This window comes from Primulina huaijiensis, chromosome 10 (genome assembly GCF_012295235.1).
Source record: "Primulina huaijiensis isolate GDHJ02 chromosome 10, ASM1229523v2, whole genome shotgun sequence".
Taxonomy (NCBI): Eukaryota; Viridiplantae; Streptophyta; class Magnoliopsida; order Lamiales; family Gesneriaceae; genus Primulina; species Primulina huaijiensis.
This window is the reverse complement of record NC_133315.1, coordinates 1,271,395-1,290,820: the sequence shown is the minus strand read 5'-3', so window position 1 is coordinate 1,290,820 and position 19,426 is coordinate 1,271,395. Positions and strand designations below refer to the sequence as shown.

Here is a 19,426-nt window from a genome sequence, read left to right as displayed (position 1 = left end):
GGACAGTGACTATCAACGTGCATTCAATTTCATATGTATATGCAAATTATAAATCCATATATTGTTTTACTAGTTCATAGCACAAACTATTCTTTCAATTTCATTCACAATATAAAATACGATAAAAGTTATCTAGATTTCAATAATTCCAAGAAAAACAATAACACAATCATGTATAAATCAAAAGTCGGATGTTTAATTAAATAAAACAACGTCTCAAGGTATGATCCCCTTAAATCCCAAAAAATAAAAAGTTAGCTACTAAAGTCATAATAAAATATTCAAACAATAATTAAAATAAAGTTTTAAACTAAAAATACTAGAATAGATGAATAACATAAGACACGCTGTACGAAAATATCGAATTTTTCAAGTTTCCTCGACTCCAGTTTTTCTTTTGGCATACGGAGGCTCTCCCTAGCTGATAAAAGCTCTCCAAATTAATGAAAAAATGTCCCAAAAATATGTGCTAGAGTTTCCAAGCAGGTGGCCATCAAGAAATTGTAAATAATATTAATAATCAAAATTATAAATAAATAAATAAAATAAATAAATGTAATAAACAGATGTAACGAACATGGTATGATTTTATATTATGACATTCTCCATTCGCTCACAATTCCTACATGCAATCCGATTACAGAGAATGCGTTAACTGAGCTCCGAAATTGAAATGAAGAAACAAAAAGGAGTGGTAATAGCAAATCCTAGGTCGGAGAATCACCGGAAAGAGGAAGGAGAAGATTTGGAGCATCGGAAAGATATAGAACCGCCCGAAGTTCTGCCGTTCTCCACTCGCAACGCGTCTTCGAAATACGATTTTGTGAAGGTCTGGGGTTTTAATCGAATGTGTATTTCCCGAATTTGTGTGTTTTTAGTTAATTGTTTTTATTTATCGATGTTTTTTTAGGTTAAGGTGTGGTTGGGTGATAATGCCGATCACTATTACGTGCTCTCTCGACTTTTGCTCAGCAGAATGTTGACTGTTACTAAGGTATGATATCGCCGTCAAATTCCTGCTTTCTGCATTTCTGTTCTGGATTTGATATTGGTTTTTTTTCTTCTACGCTTGGTTTTGTTGATGGTTGTCCGTGTTTTTTTTCTGTCCTGATTATAGATACCAAATCATGTGGCTATTAAGATTACCCTCGAGCTGAAAAAGCTTCTTGTAGACAACAGCCTTCTCGACGTGTATGTGCGTGCTGTTTTTTATTTGATCTTCTTAGTTACAGTTTGTGAGGAATGTTTGCTGGTTAGTGTTGTTTCATTGATTTTGCAGATCACAGTCGGACCTGGAAGCTAATTTATTTAAGGTACTCTGTTTTTTTCTTTTCTGATTGTTTTTCCAGTTTCGTTGTATTGAATGAAAGTTTGTTAAATGCATTAAAGACATTTATATTATGACAAACTACAACCATTTCCTGGATGTTGCTTGAGTATTTTCTCCTTCAATATGTGCTTTATTTATTTATATCACGCTTTTAAATGTGGTGGTTATATTTTATTTTGGCAAATATTATGAGCAAAAAGAAGGGCCCTTTTTGATAATTGTTCCACCTTCTGTATGATGAGTAATTGAAAAAATATACTCTTTGGGCATAGAAATATCTAGCCTGTACCCTGTGGTACCACTTGGAATCATATAGCTTCACTTCAAGCCTGTTTCACATTTCCATTTTTTGTCATTTGTTTCTCTTTGATGAAGAAAATTTCCTATTGTCTTTGCGACCTTCAGCTTATGGAGCGTTGAGGTTATGGTCAAGAGTACATAAACAGATATAAAATGATGACAAGGCAAGTTTTTGTCTGATTGTTATCGATCTAGTGATATGACTCTCTTCTGATTATATTTTGAAAGCTTCGAGATCTTGGGTTACTTTCTCCTGAATCGATTAGAGAAAATGAACTTCTGAAACTTCTTTTTGTTACTCTCTTCATTCTCTTTATGCTTAGATTTCACCATCAAAGAGTGCCACTGGTTATCCTTGTATGTGGTACCGCATGCGTTGGAAAGTCTACCATTGCCACTCAGCTTGCCCAAAGACTGAACCTGCCAAATGTTTTGCAGGTGATTTCTCTTCTGTATAATTGCTTGCATCTTTCTTGAAGAGTGATTCCAGCACTTCATTTTTTTAACTTTTCCATTCTCGTACTGATTTTAGTATATTTTGTTAATGGCACAGACAGACATGGTGTATGAGTTACTATGGACAGCAACAGAGTAGGTGACTGTTTTAATGCACGGATTTTTCTTTTCATCACTGTCTGACAATTTATATTCAAATCCGCACCTGAGTGATTTTATGATTAGTGTTTTGACTTGTCTTCCTTGGATAAATGTTGACTCATTCTCTCGCTTAATGTACTACATATATTTATGAAAAACTTACAAGAGCTGTTACAACTTAAGCGGCTAAGTTACTTCATTTTGAAACTGTGAGATTATGTTTACAATGCTCTATTTTATGACATACATAATCATCAAATATCCGTTAAATAACAATAATTCTGACCTTTATGAGTGAGTTTGTATATATCTTTTTTCTTCTGCCGTTGAACCTTGTTTGAAGGTTGATTTGTCATATCCTGTTGGACAAATAGTTGTTGCTTGCTTCCTCTCGCCCTTCAAAATCTATTGTCATTAGGAATCTCTCTATTCATGGTGCTACCAACTATTAAATTGTCGAAAAATCTTGTGCAATCCTGGGTGATACTAAATCACTGATTCGTCTATAAATTTATCTCAGTGCACCATTAATGTCTTCCCCTGTATGGGCACGAGACTTTGGTTCATCTGAGGAACTAATAACTGAATTTTGTAGAGAATGCCGGATTGTTTGTAAAGGTACTGCGTAGCTTTTCTTAGATTGCTCTCTAGAATTACAAGAATTATGACAGGTATATTAATTGGTATTACTTGTAGGTTTGGCTGGTGATTTAAAGAAAGCAATGAAGGATGGAAAGCCAATCATAATCGAGGTTTGATTCTTCAAAAGATACTACCATGCTGGATTTACTTATTTGGTTATGTTCGTGGTGTGTTAGTTGAACTCCATTGTAAAGGAAGTAGCGAAGGTCCATTGCATTAACCCATGAAAATAAATGTGGTAGAATACAAGTAATACAGATGCTATATGGTCCAAATATCGCTTAAGGTATACCAAACAAAAGAGAAGCACAGTTACCGAGGTGGAAGAACTTTGACAAATTTAGAACTGAGGGTAAACAGGCCACAACCCACTCTGCAGAGTCTGAAGCAAAGAGCAGCCTTGATAACTGCAATTTTGGGTGGGAAAAAATTTCGATTGTCTTGGCATATTTCTGCTTTGATCTTTAATTTTGTTCATTATTTGTTAGAATAAGTAGCATATATCTGAAAGAAATGGGAAAGGTACTCGAGAAAGATTTTGTTCAGGGAAAAAGAAGTTGTAGAAACTATCATTAGAGTGAGAGTAGAATCAATATTGTTGTGTTTATAGAAATCAATATAGAGGGTGAAAAAGCAAGAGTAATTACTAGAAAGAAGAAAATGTGAATATGCTCGTAGTTGAACGTTTTAATTCCATTCTCAACATCATGATAATTAAGAGTTCAGCCATTATGTGTGGATCACTAGGTAAAGAAGAAATAAAGGTGGTGGTAATGGATGGCATGCATGTGTAATGTGTATGCAGTGGAATCGAACATATATTTTTTGCGCTCATGCTGATATATTGAGTTATTTCTGACAATGGCAGGGAATACATTTGGATCCTAGCATATACTTAATGGATGATGAAAATAAATCACCAGCAGCGTCTCCAGCAATAGGCAAAGAGAAAGGTTCAGAAAAAAGTAAAAATGGAATCCCAGCTCAGAATAATCATAGTGATCCATGTGGTCGTCAACCCGAAAAAAATTCATGTCCCCAGGTCGGTAGCTCAGGGGAAAGAGTGTCTGCCATGGATATGGTTTCAGGTGCTCTAAAATCTGCGGATATAAGTGCTAACACTCCCAATGATGTTGGTGAAAACTCTGTTTATTTCCTGCTCTGCTGTATAATATTACTGAATTAGACTCTCTTGAATATCATTTTTCTTCTTTTAAAAATTTATCTTGACCAGATTAGAAGTTTGCATATAAATTTTATCTATTTCTTTCAGGTGGAACTGTGAAAGCATCTGATGCAATTGAGGCTCTTCCTAATAAAAAAGACAAGGCTGGTGCTGAACCCATAATTATCCCCATAATTCTAAAGATGGCTGAATTTGATCACAAGGTCTGTTGAATGTGGCTTCTCGTTTAAGTGTTGTCCTTACGAGCAAAGTGAAAAGCCCAAGTCCTTTTAAGCTCAAAAGGTTACCTGCTCCTCTTGCTCAACAAACTTAGTACCATAAACCCTTGATTAGTTCAGATGTGCTACATGTGTAGACCCAGTGTAAAAGTTGACAGACTTTTGTTGGAGATCTTGTGAATTTAGAAGTAAAAATAACCATTGAAGGTGAAGTTGATATGGAACACGAATTTGGTGTCGAATATTGGAAAATTATTAGTGACCTTGAGATGGGAAACTTTTGATATTGAGTTATAGAACCCTGTTCAAATAATCAGCTCGGAATATGGTTTGATGGATTCCGTCTTTGTTACTATTGCTCTAATTTTTCTGTCTTCTCAGCATCGTACTTTTCTTGATTTCTCTCAGGCATTGCTAGAGGAGTGGATATCTACTCGGAGCATTGAAAAATATCCCATTCAGGTTTTCCTGAAAACTTAAACTTACTCTGGCACAGAGTTTGGTTCCATTCGCAGACTTTATGAAGATGAATAACTGTTCCTCCTGTAGATTAATTTGCTGATCATTTTTATAGAAAAACAATTGAAACTATCTTGTTTCACCTGAACTATAACTTTTGGCGGTGATGTCATGAATTTTATCCCCTCGTTGATGTTGATTCTCTGATGATATTGAGCTTTGTAATGTCGTTCAATGTAGAGAGAAATTGTGAGGAACATTATGATCCTATATCGTGATTGATGAAAATTATCTTTGGAGTTATGGGAACAGGCGTATTTTTACTTTTTCCTACCATACGTTTATCCATGTGATAACACATTGTTTGCTGGTTTGTATCTATTGATAGCGTAGTAAGTGCTTGCAGGTTCATAAATCTTGTAGGTTTGGATTTTTTTTTAATTTATATACTGTGCAAGAAAGTGTTTGATTAGATTCCTGGTCGTCATCTATATTAGTCACAAATAACAAATAAATCTTTGACACATAAACCTTCTCCAATCTTTTCCAGGACAAGAGTACACTAACTAGCAACTTAAAAACACTCCAGGATTATCTCTGTTCATTTAAGTCGCAGGTATGTATGTTTGTAGGCGACGCAAAAATATACATCTTAATGAGAATGCAATACAAAGTTAAGTTTTTGAAGGTATTCAGACGCTATCTGGCTGTAGAGATACCCAGGGTACTCCTTAATTTATAGTACTTTTTCCGAAGTAGTGAAAGAAATTTGCCAAACAATTGCTGGTCAAATAAATATCCTTTAGTTTCAAGACATAAGAGATTGAAAGTTGGCAAGTTATTCTGTTATCCCACATTAATCCTGATAATCATAAATCAGAAAGCAACTGCTATATCAGCCATATAGAAAACGAAACAGATTTTGAAAAAGCAAAAAAAAATTCCACAATATGGTACAACTGCAACTCCTATGTCCTATCCACAACATAAAGAAAAATGAATCACAAGTTTTGCAAAAGTAAAATGGAATTCCAGAATATGGTCTCGATTGAGCAAGTTATTTTATTAGACAAACCACATTGTGGGGTTATATCTTACTATTTTATCTTGCAAAATAGGTTTTAATGGTCACAGTGTTTAATTTGAGCAGGGCTTAACAGTTGTCAACATATCAGCGACAACCTTCCCTCAAACACTGGATTGGCTACATAATTTATCTTCTTCAGGTTATTGAATATCTCTCTATATTTGAAGAACATCGCCATTGCTAATTTGCTATGGTAGTTCGCTATCATATTATACTTAGATTAAATGAAAACTGGGCAGAGGACTCTTGTATGGGAAACCATTATGTTTTTTATGCAATACCAATCAATTGTACGACTCAAGTTCCAAAATAACAACCCTGAAAAGAGTGGAAGCCCAAATTCTATTCACATGTATATCTATAATTTACTTGGCATGGTAAATCAAACCATTCTGATCAATATGTTTCCTTTTTTACATCAGTGTATCGAGCAAGGTATACCATCTCCCAGTGGGAGTCGTGGTCAGACAGTGGAATATTAGGTCAGTCGACTCGAGGTTTTTTTTCATGCCTTCTCTTTATTATATGCAAAAATTAGTGTTTCCACGAGTGGATCTGTCCTGTTGATGTCTGTTACAAAATGTATAGTTGTATAACATGTTACCCAGGTCAGTGGGGTGGATGGTCCAAACATCAATGTACGTACTTTATGCATGGAATTTGTGAGACATTTGATCGGGATAGATTTAAATTTTACTGCTCCACTTTCTTTTGAGTGACAATTTAGGCTTCCAACTTTTCTCCCCCCCATGAAGTTTTGCTTTGTCGTTAGTAAAAATCATTGGTTGCTTAGTTTCAAAAATACTCCTCAAAGCCTCTTTCATCCCTTTTCATATCTGTCAATTCCATTTAATAGGAGGAAGAACCATAAATTTTGAGAAACATTGAAAGGGTTGGAAAATAATGATTTTATATTATTATGGTAAATCCTTCTTAACGGGCACTTACGTTCATAAACCATTTAAAAGAAAGCAAGATCTAGACTAGTTAGAAATAAATGATTTCATATAATATGGGAATGTTGCAATTAGGGTTTTTCCTTCTGCTTTGACTTGACCGAAGCAGGAATACAAATTAGTGCTTAGTATCTTATTTTTATGCGATAACTTCTGTTTATCAGCACTACAATTGCCAGCATTGCAATACTGTAAATGGATCAGCAAAAGAGAAATGGTGGCTATGCTCCAAGCCGGCTGTAACTTGATGACACAAGTTTAGGTGGAGGATTGAGGTCTTGGTTTTAATGTTGATGGCTTGATTGAATTGAACTACTGAACACGGACGATTTTAATCTCCCAGTTCACCACCACAGCCGGTAACGAACGGTGTACTACTTGTGTGCTGTCACGCTTCTAAAGCTGTCCATTAAACATATTTATTGCATAAACCTCTGGTACACTGTTTATACAAGGATCTTGCCGTTGGCAGCTTGGTTGCGGTCGTGTTGTTCTATTTATGTAATTGTAAATCATATACGCAGAGTTGTAAAAAATCAAAGTTCTTGATGTCATCAATGTCTTAAATGTGGTGTTTGTACATTGTTTCTCAAGTTTTTATGCCTGCTTTGTCGTTTATAACTCAAAACTTTACGTTTTAAATTTGATCAAATTCGACAATTCAACAAGATTATAGAAAAATAGTCGATGCTGCGTAATGTAGACCAGTAGATCTAACATAAGATGCGATACACGATCTGCGTAAGAATTTTTCAGATTGTGAGGAGCTGATAGTGAGGGGCACTCGTTTATTTGCTGCAAGAGTACAGCAAACGTTTTAGTAAGACGATCAAATTTCACCATCCCATAAATCTTGGATGGTCCTGTAAGGGCTTGTTGTTCGATTGACATAATACTCCCCCCTCATTATTTTCCATTGCTCTATCTGCTTAATTTCAAGTAAATCATCGTCTTCTAGTTCGATATTGAGGGCTCCTATATTCTCCTTCAACCTTTCTTTGTTGAAACTCTTCACGATTACGCTTGCCCCCTTGGACAATCCCCATCTTAAAGCAACCTTCAAGAAAAAAAAAAAGAACATGTTACCTTTGGCTGAAGTGATGTACCTTATCCAACTTCATTGTGATTTTTCATGAAGGAATGTGTCTGTGCAGAGTTAAGGAGGGAAATTTCTAAGTTGGATAAAAAAGGGATATTTACACAAATTCACTTTTAACTGTTAACGCAGACACAAAAACTGTTGCACTCGATGTAAATAAAAATCCCTCTCATGCGCCTGTACTGGCTTTGCATGTTGCTTTAGGTACCTACAAGCACACTAGGGAGTTTTCCAGGTCAGTCAAATTGTATTTTTTCAGTTATTTAACATACATGGATGCTTGAGAAAATCGCAAAAGACATGCTAGGGAGATACGAATCATTCTTGTATAGGCCGGTGCATGCTTTTTGTAGGTTTTACATACAACATGGAGTGAATGTATCGCAAGCACTTTCCCAATTCAAGGCTCACCTGAGCTGGGGTCGCATTGTGTTTAAGAGCAATGGATTGAATAATGGGATTTTGAACCACTGCTGTGGAACCCCAATAATTGCCTGGTCCACCAAGGGCTGAATATGCACTTACATGAAAATTGTAATCCTTGCAAAATGCCCTCAGTTTATTTTGCCTCCACATAGGATGCATTTCCACCTGTATCAAATCAACTTTCTCAGATTTCCTCACCATTAACTTTTCCTCTAACCGTCTTTTGAATCTTTTCCTAGTTAATCACTTGTAGAAAAAGCTTATTACACTATCCATGTTCAATAGTTCCTTTTTAAAGTACCGTTTGTACATCATTGTTTCTCTTTTGATCCAATGGATAAATATATTTTATCGTGCTTGCATTCGATGTTTAGATGATGTGTTTGTTTCTAAAAAAGTAACAATGGAGATGGACACATAAAGATACCTGATTGACAGCAGGAATGATAGATGCATAATCCAAGAGCCTCTCAATCTTTGTGCAAGAGAAATTGCTTACACCAATTCCTCTGCACAAACCCAATTCCAGACATCTTTCCATTCCTTCCCATGTTGTCTCAAGGTCTAGTTGCTCGAAATCTTCTTCATTTGGCAAAGGGTTAAAAACCCATGGCTTCAATCTCACAGGCCAATGCACCAAGAACATATCTATATATTCCATCCCAAGATTGCTGCAGATGACATGGATACTTTCAAAATCAAGACCTAGTAAACTTTCTGCTGATGTAAATTTTATTTCAAAGTGTGTGTATATATATATGGAGTTGTGATTCTCGCGAGGATTTTCTGAGTTAGGCCTCATTAAATTGTACTTTTGAAGAGTTTGTAATAAGCACTTACTTTAAAGTTTGTTCAATGGCTGAAACAGGGTCATGGTGGTTACTTCCCCATAGTTTAGATGTGACAAAAAGGTCCTCTCTTTCAACAAGACCATTGGAGATTGCTTTGTTCAAGGCATTTCCCAAGGCAGGTTCGGAGCCGTATATTTGAGCAGTGTCGAAATGGCAGTATCCCATCTGTAAGATACAAATCTTGGTTGAGCTCATGTTCAACATGCCACTTGCATTTAGAAATATATAATAGAAACATGACTATATTTGAATGTATTCTTTTCCTCTCTTTCACGTATATACTTGCTTCAAGACAAACTACACACTAAATTCTTAATTTTTTTCCATTCAAGAGATGAGCCGATTGTTCTTGCTCACCCTCACACTTACACATGCATGTTATTTTCTTGAAAACCTTGAAAAAAGACATTATGAAAGCGAAATTTAAAGACAAACTTTCGAGAAAATATTTTCTGAAAAAAGATTTCGTGGAAAAGTAGTTATCAAATATTCATACCTTGATGGCCATTTTGACAGCATTTTCAGTGGTTCTTCTATCATTTTCGGGGGAGTAAGTCCCCATTCCAATTGTTGGTATGGCCATTCCATTATTCAATACCTGATAATTGTCTCTCATTCTTCTTTGAAATCCTCAAATTATCTCTCTATTTGTTATTCACAATTTGCATGGAAAACTCCATATTTGGATTGGCTTATTTATACTTAAATTCTAGAGGGAAAAATACCCATTTAATGTAATAAACTAGATTGTTATCTTTGAAGTAGTTATTTGAAAATGTTATAATCGAGAAATGAGGGGATCTCCCATGTCTTGAGAGATTCCCCAATTCCAAAAACAGTATCTTAAAGTACACAACACTTAAAAAAAAAAAAAATTCTTTAATTTAAATATTATAATTTTGTTGCAGATCTTCTCTTTATAAGTTGAAAACCTCAGTTTTGTTATTTTTTTTTGGGTTTTAATATATTTTTAACAAAATACATTAATATAAAATTATTATTAAAAGATAACTAGAATAATTTTTTTCCCTTCTTGAACACACTGCTGAAAAATAATTTTCGATCAGTTCTTTTTCTTCACAAACTTGACATGAAAAAATCATCAACAAACAGAACATTAATCTTTTACAATCAATTTTTCAGATTTTTTTTTTAAAATCTTCAATCCAATATGTTTTGAGAATTACATTTTTCGGCCGATAGCTTATATCTCATCCGACACCAAGATTCCAAATTTGGGGCCGGGGCCGGGGCCGGGCCGATGATTCATGCGTGAAATTCCGAAATAAAATCTTAGCATCATTTTTTCTGTTTCCAATTATAATGGTACAACATTGGATTTTATTATATTTTTAAAGAATAATGTTAAATATTAAAAAAATATCGTAATCGATTTTGACGACAACTATATCGTGGGATTTTGCAATTATCTTATGAAATTTTGTGTTGAATTTATCATGAGATTTTTATAAATGAAATTTTTACATCGAATTTTTTTGTTGTACAAATCTCGTTGTAACTGTAGCATGCATGACTATTAATCAAGTCAAATCAATTTGCATTTCGAAAACCTATAATATTAATTCATTTGACAGAACTGAATCAATTAATCCTCAATCACAAAGGATCACTATATTAATTAATTAGCTTAGTTCATTTTGGAAGGGTGGGCTGTTGCCTGTTGACTTTATATCGTTCCCTGTATATTTATACGCATTGACTTATTTCTTTGTAATAAAAATAAATAAATAAATAAATTGAATTTTTGATCAGGCTGTTTTCTCCAGTACTTGTTTATTGCAAGTCAATCGCCGCCGACTTCTCCGCAGATGCCCCGGCAGCTAGGTGGCGTTTGGGTATGAGTTTGACCAAAAAATNTTAACCGTATTTGATTTATTTATAATTTTGTCAACAATTTTGATTTTTGATATAAAAAAATTGTGTATTTTTAAATTAATAAATTTGAAAGGTAGAAATAGATAGTGAAGCAACAACGTACAAACGAGACATCAATGAACGACCACCCAACCTCCGATCGATATCACAATTCCCAATGCTCTTCTTCACATGCATGCATCTAAATTTAATAATATACGATCGAAGATTATAATTATAATATATATTGTTTTTGAAAAAATTGCAAATACATGCGAATTTAACAAGCTTGGGAAAAAAACTGGGAAAATTGTATTTTTATTTCAGTAGAATTACGTTTTCGGGATTTTAGTCTTTTATGTTCTACAATTTTAGTCAATTTTTCTTCGACATTAGTATTTTCGCTGAAAATGTCAAAATGTGAAAGATTGAAATTTTATAGTATAAATGATCGCAAATATGTAAATATATAAGACAAAAAATAGAAATTTTCTTACAAAACAATGCAGTTGACCAAATTTTATCTAATAAAAATGATGATTATAAAATTTATAATTACAAAGATATGGATTTAGGAACTTGAGGTCCAATGCATGTTGGGATCTTGAAATCCCAACACGTGGTTTAAAGATTATGCCACGTTCTTCCATCGGGCACAAACAGACTGTATCAATAATCAATTTGGTATTTGAAGAAAATCGAATTCACGGATTTTGATTTCTGACAGCAAATTTAAGATTTTGAAGCAATCGGTAATTACATCAGAATATAAGATGTAGTGTACATCTGTGTATTTTGATGACCAAAATAGATCTTCTCATACGTTATATTATTTTCAAGAAAAAAAATAATTGAACATAATGAAAAAAAATATAACACAAATATGATGTTAGTTTACCTTTATGGTATCTTTAAGAAAAAAACAAAATTACAAGAAGTTATCCTAAGTGATATTCGAGTTGGTGGAGTAGGTGAATGCTCGATTTCTCCTGCAAACACCTTTTTAGGAGAGCCTGTGTCACAGAGCTTGCCTAGTATAGTTTACTTGGCTAACATGATGTTAGGATCGGGTGATTGGTTAGAAGGAGAGGTTGAATAAACATTCACAATAATTTTTAGCTTTTAATTGAGTTGGATGAGCAATACATGAATTGTATTCTTGTCATGTCAATATCAGTGGGCTAGCATGTTGTTCTGTACGGAAAGAGGTTTACTGATAGATTGAACACACGAAATGGTTAAGTAAGAAAATTAGTTAGCTAGGTAAAATGAAGTGCCAAATGAATAAAATTAACACAAGTAATTTTATGGATGTTCAAAGACTGAATTTCTTTTACGACACTCTTTCTTCCTAGATTGCGAAATGTTTTACCATGTATTGCTAATTTTGTGTAAATTTAAGTTAAAATCATTGCTAATTATTGTTTTTGTGGATTAGAAATGAAAAGTACTACAACAAGAAACACAGATGACAATGATGGAGATGTTGGACTAATTGAAATAGAAGGTTACTCAAGGTGTTCTCTAACAAAATTTTTATCAGTAATGGAGCGATTAATTCCCAAATTGTGTGAATTATAATTAAAGTTGATAGAGGTTTCACCTCTTGTGCCTCGGTTGAAGATCCAAAATCTTTCTATAAGCAACTCAATAGTCCATGCAATGCTTAAACACTTTAAAGTAGAGACGTACAATTTTTGTTTTGAAAGAAATATCATGGTGCCATTCATTTCTAGGAATTTCTCGATCGTTATAAGTTTGTCTAGCGTTGATCAAACGATTAACACCGATTTAAAATTGGGTTATAACTTCATTTAGCACCATTTCAAAGGAATGAATTGTGTTATGAGATATGTCATCATAGAAAAACTATTTGAGTTGACAGAGAATGAGATTGAAATTAATGATTTTTTTATATTTTTTATTTTACTGTTTTTTATTTGTGCTATTTTTCCTATTAGTAATTAGTAATTTTGGCACACCAAAGCTTATTTTTTCATACTTGGACAATTTGGAAACATTTTTTAGGTATACTTGGGGAGATGCAGCTTTTAGGTTTTTGCATGATGAAATTGAATATCATCTTGGATTCTCTAAAGTGAAAAAAAGGATAAAAAGTATATGGAATGTTGCATAATATTATTGATGGTATTTTTTTTCAAGCTTATATATATTATCTCATGTTGAGTTAGTAAATGATAATCATTGTATTTGTATAGGCTTGGGTTTATGAACGAGTTCTTATGCTTGATGAACTTCGTGTTTTATATTGTTTTCCTCGTTTATTCAAGTGGGGAATGAGAAAAATTCTCGTTAATCCTAAAGGTGTAAAGGCTGCAATAATGGTTGTGAGAGGTTTACACATTTTAATCTATATCATTTTAAAATTTTGTTTAAGTGTATTATTAAAACTAAAAATTTCTTTTTTTTTTAGATTGTGCCGATCAAATTATTCCAAGACGAAAAAAATACTTGTTGATGATATAGAAAGAATTGGTGAGGTAAATATTTGTAAATCATGATCGCAAATTTATTGATAGTATATTATTCAATCAATTAGTATTATTAATTAACACTTCTATTTTCATGTTATTTTTTATACAATGATTCAGAATTTCTGGACCACATAAAAAAGCTTGAAAATGAGATTAAAGTTTTGAACGAAAAAAATGAAGTGGTTGAAGATGCTGTAATCTGATCTGGCTTTAAAGATGCTACACATATGTATGATGAATGTAATACTGAGCAAGATGTAGATGGAGATGTTGATCCAGCTGTTGAAAGTTAGAATGAAGTGGTTGACAACAAAGTGAAAATGAACACAAACGACAACGTTAAACTGGAGAGTTTTGTTAGAGTGGTTGTGGACGAAGTGCAAATGAACACAAATTATGGAGACAACGATCACGTAGCTAGAAATATTGAAGAAAAAGAGATGATTATTTATAAGCCAAAATCATCTATTGTGGACGTAGTTCAAACCGGTTGAAAAGAGAAAAGATCATGACTATGACACTCCCAGTACGACCCCAAATCGGAAAAAAAAGCAGCATTCAACCCAATTCTTGGAGGTGATAATTTCAATACATATGTTTGACAATACCTACAAATATTTTATATATTTTATGATTTTGTAGTGCTATTTTTTTTATTGAATTTTGTATTTGCATTTTTTTTCCTTTTTTATAGGATGATATTGATATTGAAGGTACAACTGAAAGTGCTGTAAAGGAATCTTTATAAGAGTTCCGAGGAAGACAAGACTACAATAAGCATGATCATTTATCAACGGAGAAACATTATTGAAAAGTACATCTGCGACGATATTTTGGGGTAAAAATATCTTAAATATTTTTATTTTTCTGAAATCATAATTTAGCATTTTATGTTTATTTGAGTTGTTAAGTTTGTTATTTTTGGCTTATAGTAATTCAGTTTGGCAAGATGATATCGTAATATTATATGGGCACGAGTTAATACTTTTTTTCTTTTTTTTTTTTTTTGCAACGAACTACGGTATGACCTTGTTCATGCCTATTTCAATATTTTGAGCAATGAAAAACATATGGTCATGACATATATTTTATGTTTCAAAGTGTTTAGGTAGACATTATTGATGTTAATTAATTAATATTTTCATCAAAGGGATAGTTAACAAAGCAAAATATGGTCAAAAATAAAAAAATTTCAGAATTTACGTCAAAGTTGGACAAGAGTACATTGAGCAAGCTGTCAGAACTAAACAAAGAGGTTTCAGAAGGACATAAGAACTTAATTTTCGCGATTAGTTACATAGCACATTGGATCTTGCTCGTGTATACTCCAAGCAATAAGTGTTTCACACTAAAAGATTCTATGAGTGATGTTGTTTACAAAAGCATGACAAAGAAAATTTTAAACTAGACATGAAAATAATATTTTTTAAAAAAAACGGACATCTTTTAGAATTGATTTGAAAATTAATATTGATTAAATTTCTTATTTAGGCCAAATTTATGTTTGGATGTATTTGGAATATGAAAATTTGTGATATTGGCAAAGGTGAAGTGATAGCAGTAAAGAGTTGGAAACAAGAAAATGATTTGAATTGTGGCGTTTATGTTTGTCTATGGGGTGAATGTTTTGCTAGATATAAGCCGGTATTTTCGAATGAAGAATGAGAGACATCAATTGAAGGATATAGAGCTCGGATTGCTTTGGCGAATTTGTCTGATGCACGAGACTTGTTCAAATGTTTGAAATTATTTGTATGTGATTAGAGGGATATTTATTTGACAATGCATGTTCAAATATTTACTTGTTTTGTTTTTGCGATGATGAGGATAACTACGTTGTTGGGTGCGATAATTGTCTCTATTTGGTAGAGCGATCGAACCGTGGTACTTGAGCTGCTATGCAGTTTAAAAGATTTGAGTTGCACCATTACCACCAGCTATAGCTTTTGGTAAAGCGGCAAGCGTTCGGTCCTATAATTGGTATCAGAGCTAAGGTTACGGGTTCGATTCTCATTGATTGTAAGGAGTGCAATTATTGGGAGAGAGAATGTTGGGTGTAATAATTGTCCCTACTTGGTAGAGCGATCGAACCGTGGTGCTTGATCTGATATGCGGTTTAAAAGATTTGAGTTGCACCATTACCACCAGCTATAGCTTTTGTTAAAGCGGCAAGTGCTCGGTCTTATAATTGGTATCAGAGCCAAGTTCACAGGTTCGATTATCATTGATTATAAGGAGTGAAATTATTGGGAGAGAGATTGTTGGGTGCAAATATTATCCCTACTTGGTAGAGCGGTCGAACCGTGGTGCTTGAGCTGCTATATAGTTTAAAAGATTTGAGCGATCGAACCGTGGTGCTTGAGCTACTCTGTGGGTTAAAAGATTTGAATTGCACAATTACCATCAGCTATAGCTTTTGGTAAAGCGGCAAGCGTTCGGTCCTACATATGTTGTTTTTTGCTAAATTGGCGTTGTCATAAGCAAATATGGTGTTGCCATTGCAACTTATCGTATGACCCCTTATCAGTTCAATGAATATCATACCTCGTTATCTCTTTGTCTGCCCAAACTTTATGATGCTTAAGTTCTATTCCATAATATCTTTGAACGTCTTTCATCATTGTACATGGGCGAAATGATGACTCTCCCCTTAACTTCTCATTCACAAAGTTAGCTACCCATGATATATCAGCTTTAGGGTGACCTCTAGTCCGTAAATTGTCATCCCCACAACTATAGCTTAGGTTGCACTTTCTTATGCTGAATGAATTGTTCGATTTATGTTTGGAAGCATAAATTTTCCACTCACAATTATCTCTGCTGAAAACAACTAAGATCTTATATATCACTATCATTTTTCATATGGGAAAAGATCTTCTATTTTCAATGTCATAGTTTTTAAGATAAATCCTGAATTTTGCAACATCTTTAAATTTTTGTCCAACATCACGTATGCAATGAATCCAAGAATCAATACAATTGCTTAAAGTGCTAACTTCAAGCTCGTGACCTCTATCAGAACAAATTTCATCATTGAAATATAACCTTACCATTTTAATACAAATCAATAGAATATATGAGCGACCACTTCAATCTTCGGTTAAAGACAATTTACTTGAACTATAAACTATAACACATTTTAAAATGTCATTAATTAAATAATATACAAAATAATGAAACATAATAGTCACGTGATGCACATAATAAAAAACAAGTATAAAAATTTTTATCAACTTTGCAAATTCTGAAAATTACACTCAAACTAAAACAACAATGCAAACAAAAAATATAAAATTTACCTCTCAACATTTATTTAACTAAAACAACAATGCAAACAAAAAATAAAAACTTTACCTCTCAACATTTATTTTACGCTAACTATGATCATCTTTTGGATATGCTCCCAATTTGATTATATTTAATTTCAAACAACTATGAATGTTTATCATGTTTCGAATATCATCATCTTCGTTCAGGGTTACTGCAATCTTCTCATGGGGTGCTATGTATTGCAATACCATTAATTCATGATTAATAACATCACATTTCCGTCCTACACTCTGAAAAATCAATAAAAGAATTGCGTCATTAGGAATTGAAATCAAATAAAGACTATTGGTGTAGCAGCAACTTCCAAGAAACGAAAAATTAGTGCTCTTATATCCGGATTCTATCAATAAAATGACCATGGAATATATTAAAATTAAAATTTCACTTTGTCAATTTAGGCGTCAATAACAATAGATATCCAAAAGAGAAAACTATTTTTACAATTTTTAAAATTTTTTAACAACATTAAATTTGTATTCAATATCATATTTTTGAGAAAAAAATATTAAAATTCAATAATGTAAGTATCAAAATAGCAAATGAATACAATAATATTCATGTTTAGAGGCTCTTCTATAAACCCTCATTAGGCATGAAATAATAACTCAAATAATTGAGATAATTGAATTACATAAAGTAAAATCACAACCAAACCAAACCACCATGTTTGCTAAGTCAATATTGAAGTAGAAACTCAAATTATTCACATTATATTCAACAAAATCATCCAAATACTTCTGTACTGATTTTAAAAATTATTTACTGCAAAATCATCCTAATATTTAAGTAATTATTTTCAAATTGTTTGATAAAAAGTAAGTGAAGTCACACAAAAATCGTGAAGAAAAGAAATCAATTGAGAAGCATAAAAAATGAATAACATCGTTTAAATGAACTCAATCTCGAAACAAACTCATAATCAATCAAAGCAGTGTGATGATCACTTCCAACCGTGATTGGTTTCTTGGTGACTACTCAAAAATCCAATATTTTCATATATATTTGAGTATTCAAACGACAAAAGCAAGTATATGAAAATTCAAATTAAGTACTTTGTATGTTAAAATAAGTGCTTACTCGAAACAAACTCATAAAAATAAAACATAGATCAGCTGATTTGGTTGTCTCAACTATAACAAATCATAAAATGCATGACATATAACCACAATAGACCCATATTCATGAAAACACAGATTTGTTATTTGTTTGACCATATAGGTTGAACACAAATCTCTCAAGACTTCTAAATAAGTAGGTAGGTTGAACAACAACAATCTTGCATTCATTAATTACAATAAAAACGATAAATGTGGGAAAAAATCAAAATCTCATTTTTCTATATATTGAATTTCATATACATTTAAATTTGACAATGACAACAATCTACTTACATTACTGAGTTTGACCTTAAATCGTCTTTTTTGAAGCCAGGATGGAGGATGATGGATAAGGTATATGGATTTGCCTGGCGTAGGGGCCGATGGATTTGGTTGAGGGGAGGTTAGGGGTATCAAAATGCAACACGACCCGTCAACTCGACACGACCCAACACGAAAAAAATCAGGTTCGGGTTGGGGTTTTTCGGGTTCGGGTTGGGGTTTTTCGGGTTCGGGTCGGTTTTGGGTTGGGTCGCGGGTTGACCCGAAATTTTTTTTTTTGAAAATATTACCTATATTTTTATATATTGTATGTTTAAACAAAATTTATTGTATATTTATATGATAAATTTTCATCGTTTAAAATTTATTTTGTATATTTTTTTTAACAATTGTTTATTTGATTTAGTAAATATACTTTTAATTTTCTACAATTAAACTTTTAAATTTAAATCGAAAATTTTGTTATTATGTGTTTAAATTAAAATATTATTATTTTTTATTTTTTCGAATTTTTTTCATTAATTTTTTAAAAAAATAAATAAAATTCGGGTTAAACGGATTCGTGTTCGGGTTAGGGTTTTCGGGTTGCTTCGGGTTCGGATTGAAAAAAAAAATGTGGGTTGACCCGAAACCCGACCCACCCGACCCGATTGACATCCCAAGGGGAGTTGACAATTATTTGGGCCGATGGATTTGGTTTAGGGAAAGTATATTTATATTTTTATGTAAAAAATTTAAAGGGTAAAAAAGTACATCTAACTTTGTAGGGAGCTAGAACCAAATACATGTATGGTCCATTTAGTACCACCATTGAATCAATTCGTGATCAGATCAACCAAGGGTGGTTCGAATAAATCTAGATACAGTAACTACTGATAACACAGAAGAGATATTCAAATGTAATTTACTCTCGAAACCCTATCATTAAAATGCTTACATGATTTAAATAGATCTCGCTTGCTCGCTGATTTTTTGGGTAGCTTCAAATATGATTTGATCATATTCAAAGGCATGAAACTCGAACAGGCTCGATATTTCAGATCAAATTCGAGTCCAAATTATTTTTTCATCTGGATTCAAATGACGTAAAACTAAACGAGTTCACGATCCCAAGCCATAATTTGACCCATGCCAATGTTAATGCATTCGGTATTCCTATATCATCTAGCAAAAATATATATTCAAGGCAAAGCAGA

At 33.0% G+C, this 19,426-nt stretch overlaps 1 protein-coding gene and 1 pseudogene across 1 annotated transcript; one reads left to right on the top strand and one right to left on the bottom strand.

The window, feature by feature from the left end:
• The first annotated feature begins 589 nt into the window (after window positions 1-589).
• LOC140986443 (uncharacterized) lies at window positions 590-7,096 on the top strand (annotated as a pseudogene).
• Window positions 7,097-7,314: 218 nt separating this feature from the next.
• Window positions 7,315-9,337, bottom strand: LOC140986444 ((1S)-1,7-diacetoxy-luvungin A aldo-keto reductase-like). Its single transcript, XM_073454699.1, has 4 exons — window positions 9,141-9,337; window positions 8,728-8,971; window positions 8,286-8,465; window positions 7,315-7,832 (listed from the first exon to the last, which is right to left on the bottom strand). Exons 1-4 carry the CDS (start codon window positions 9,314-9,316, stop codon window positions 7,605-7,607), a joined length of 828 nt encoding a protein of 275 aa, XP_073310800.1. The 5' UTR covers window positions 9,317-9,337; the 3' UTR covers window positions 7,315-7,604.
• Between the last annotated feature and the right edge of the window lie 10,089 nt (window positions 9,338-19,426).

Bases quoted from the DNA above. Each gene is read 5' to 3' on its own strand.
- LOC140986444 (XM_073454699.1), bottom strand. From the start codon at position 9,316: ATGGGATACTGCCATTTCGACACTGCTCAAATATACGGCTCCGAACCT. The intron at 8,972-9,140 runs GTAAGTGCTTAT...TGTCATCTGCAG, and splicing joins GCCATTGAACAAACTTTAAA to CAATCTTGGGATGGAATATA. The intron at 8,466-8,727 runs GTATCTTTATGT...GATTTGATACAG, and splicing joins TCATTCCTGCTGTCAATCAG to GTGGAAATGCATCCTATGTG.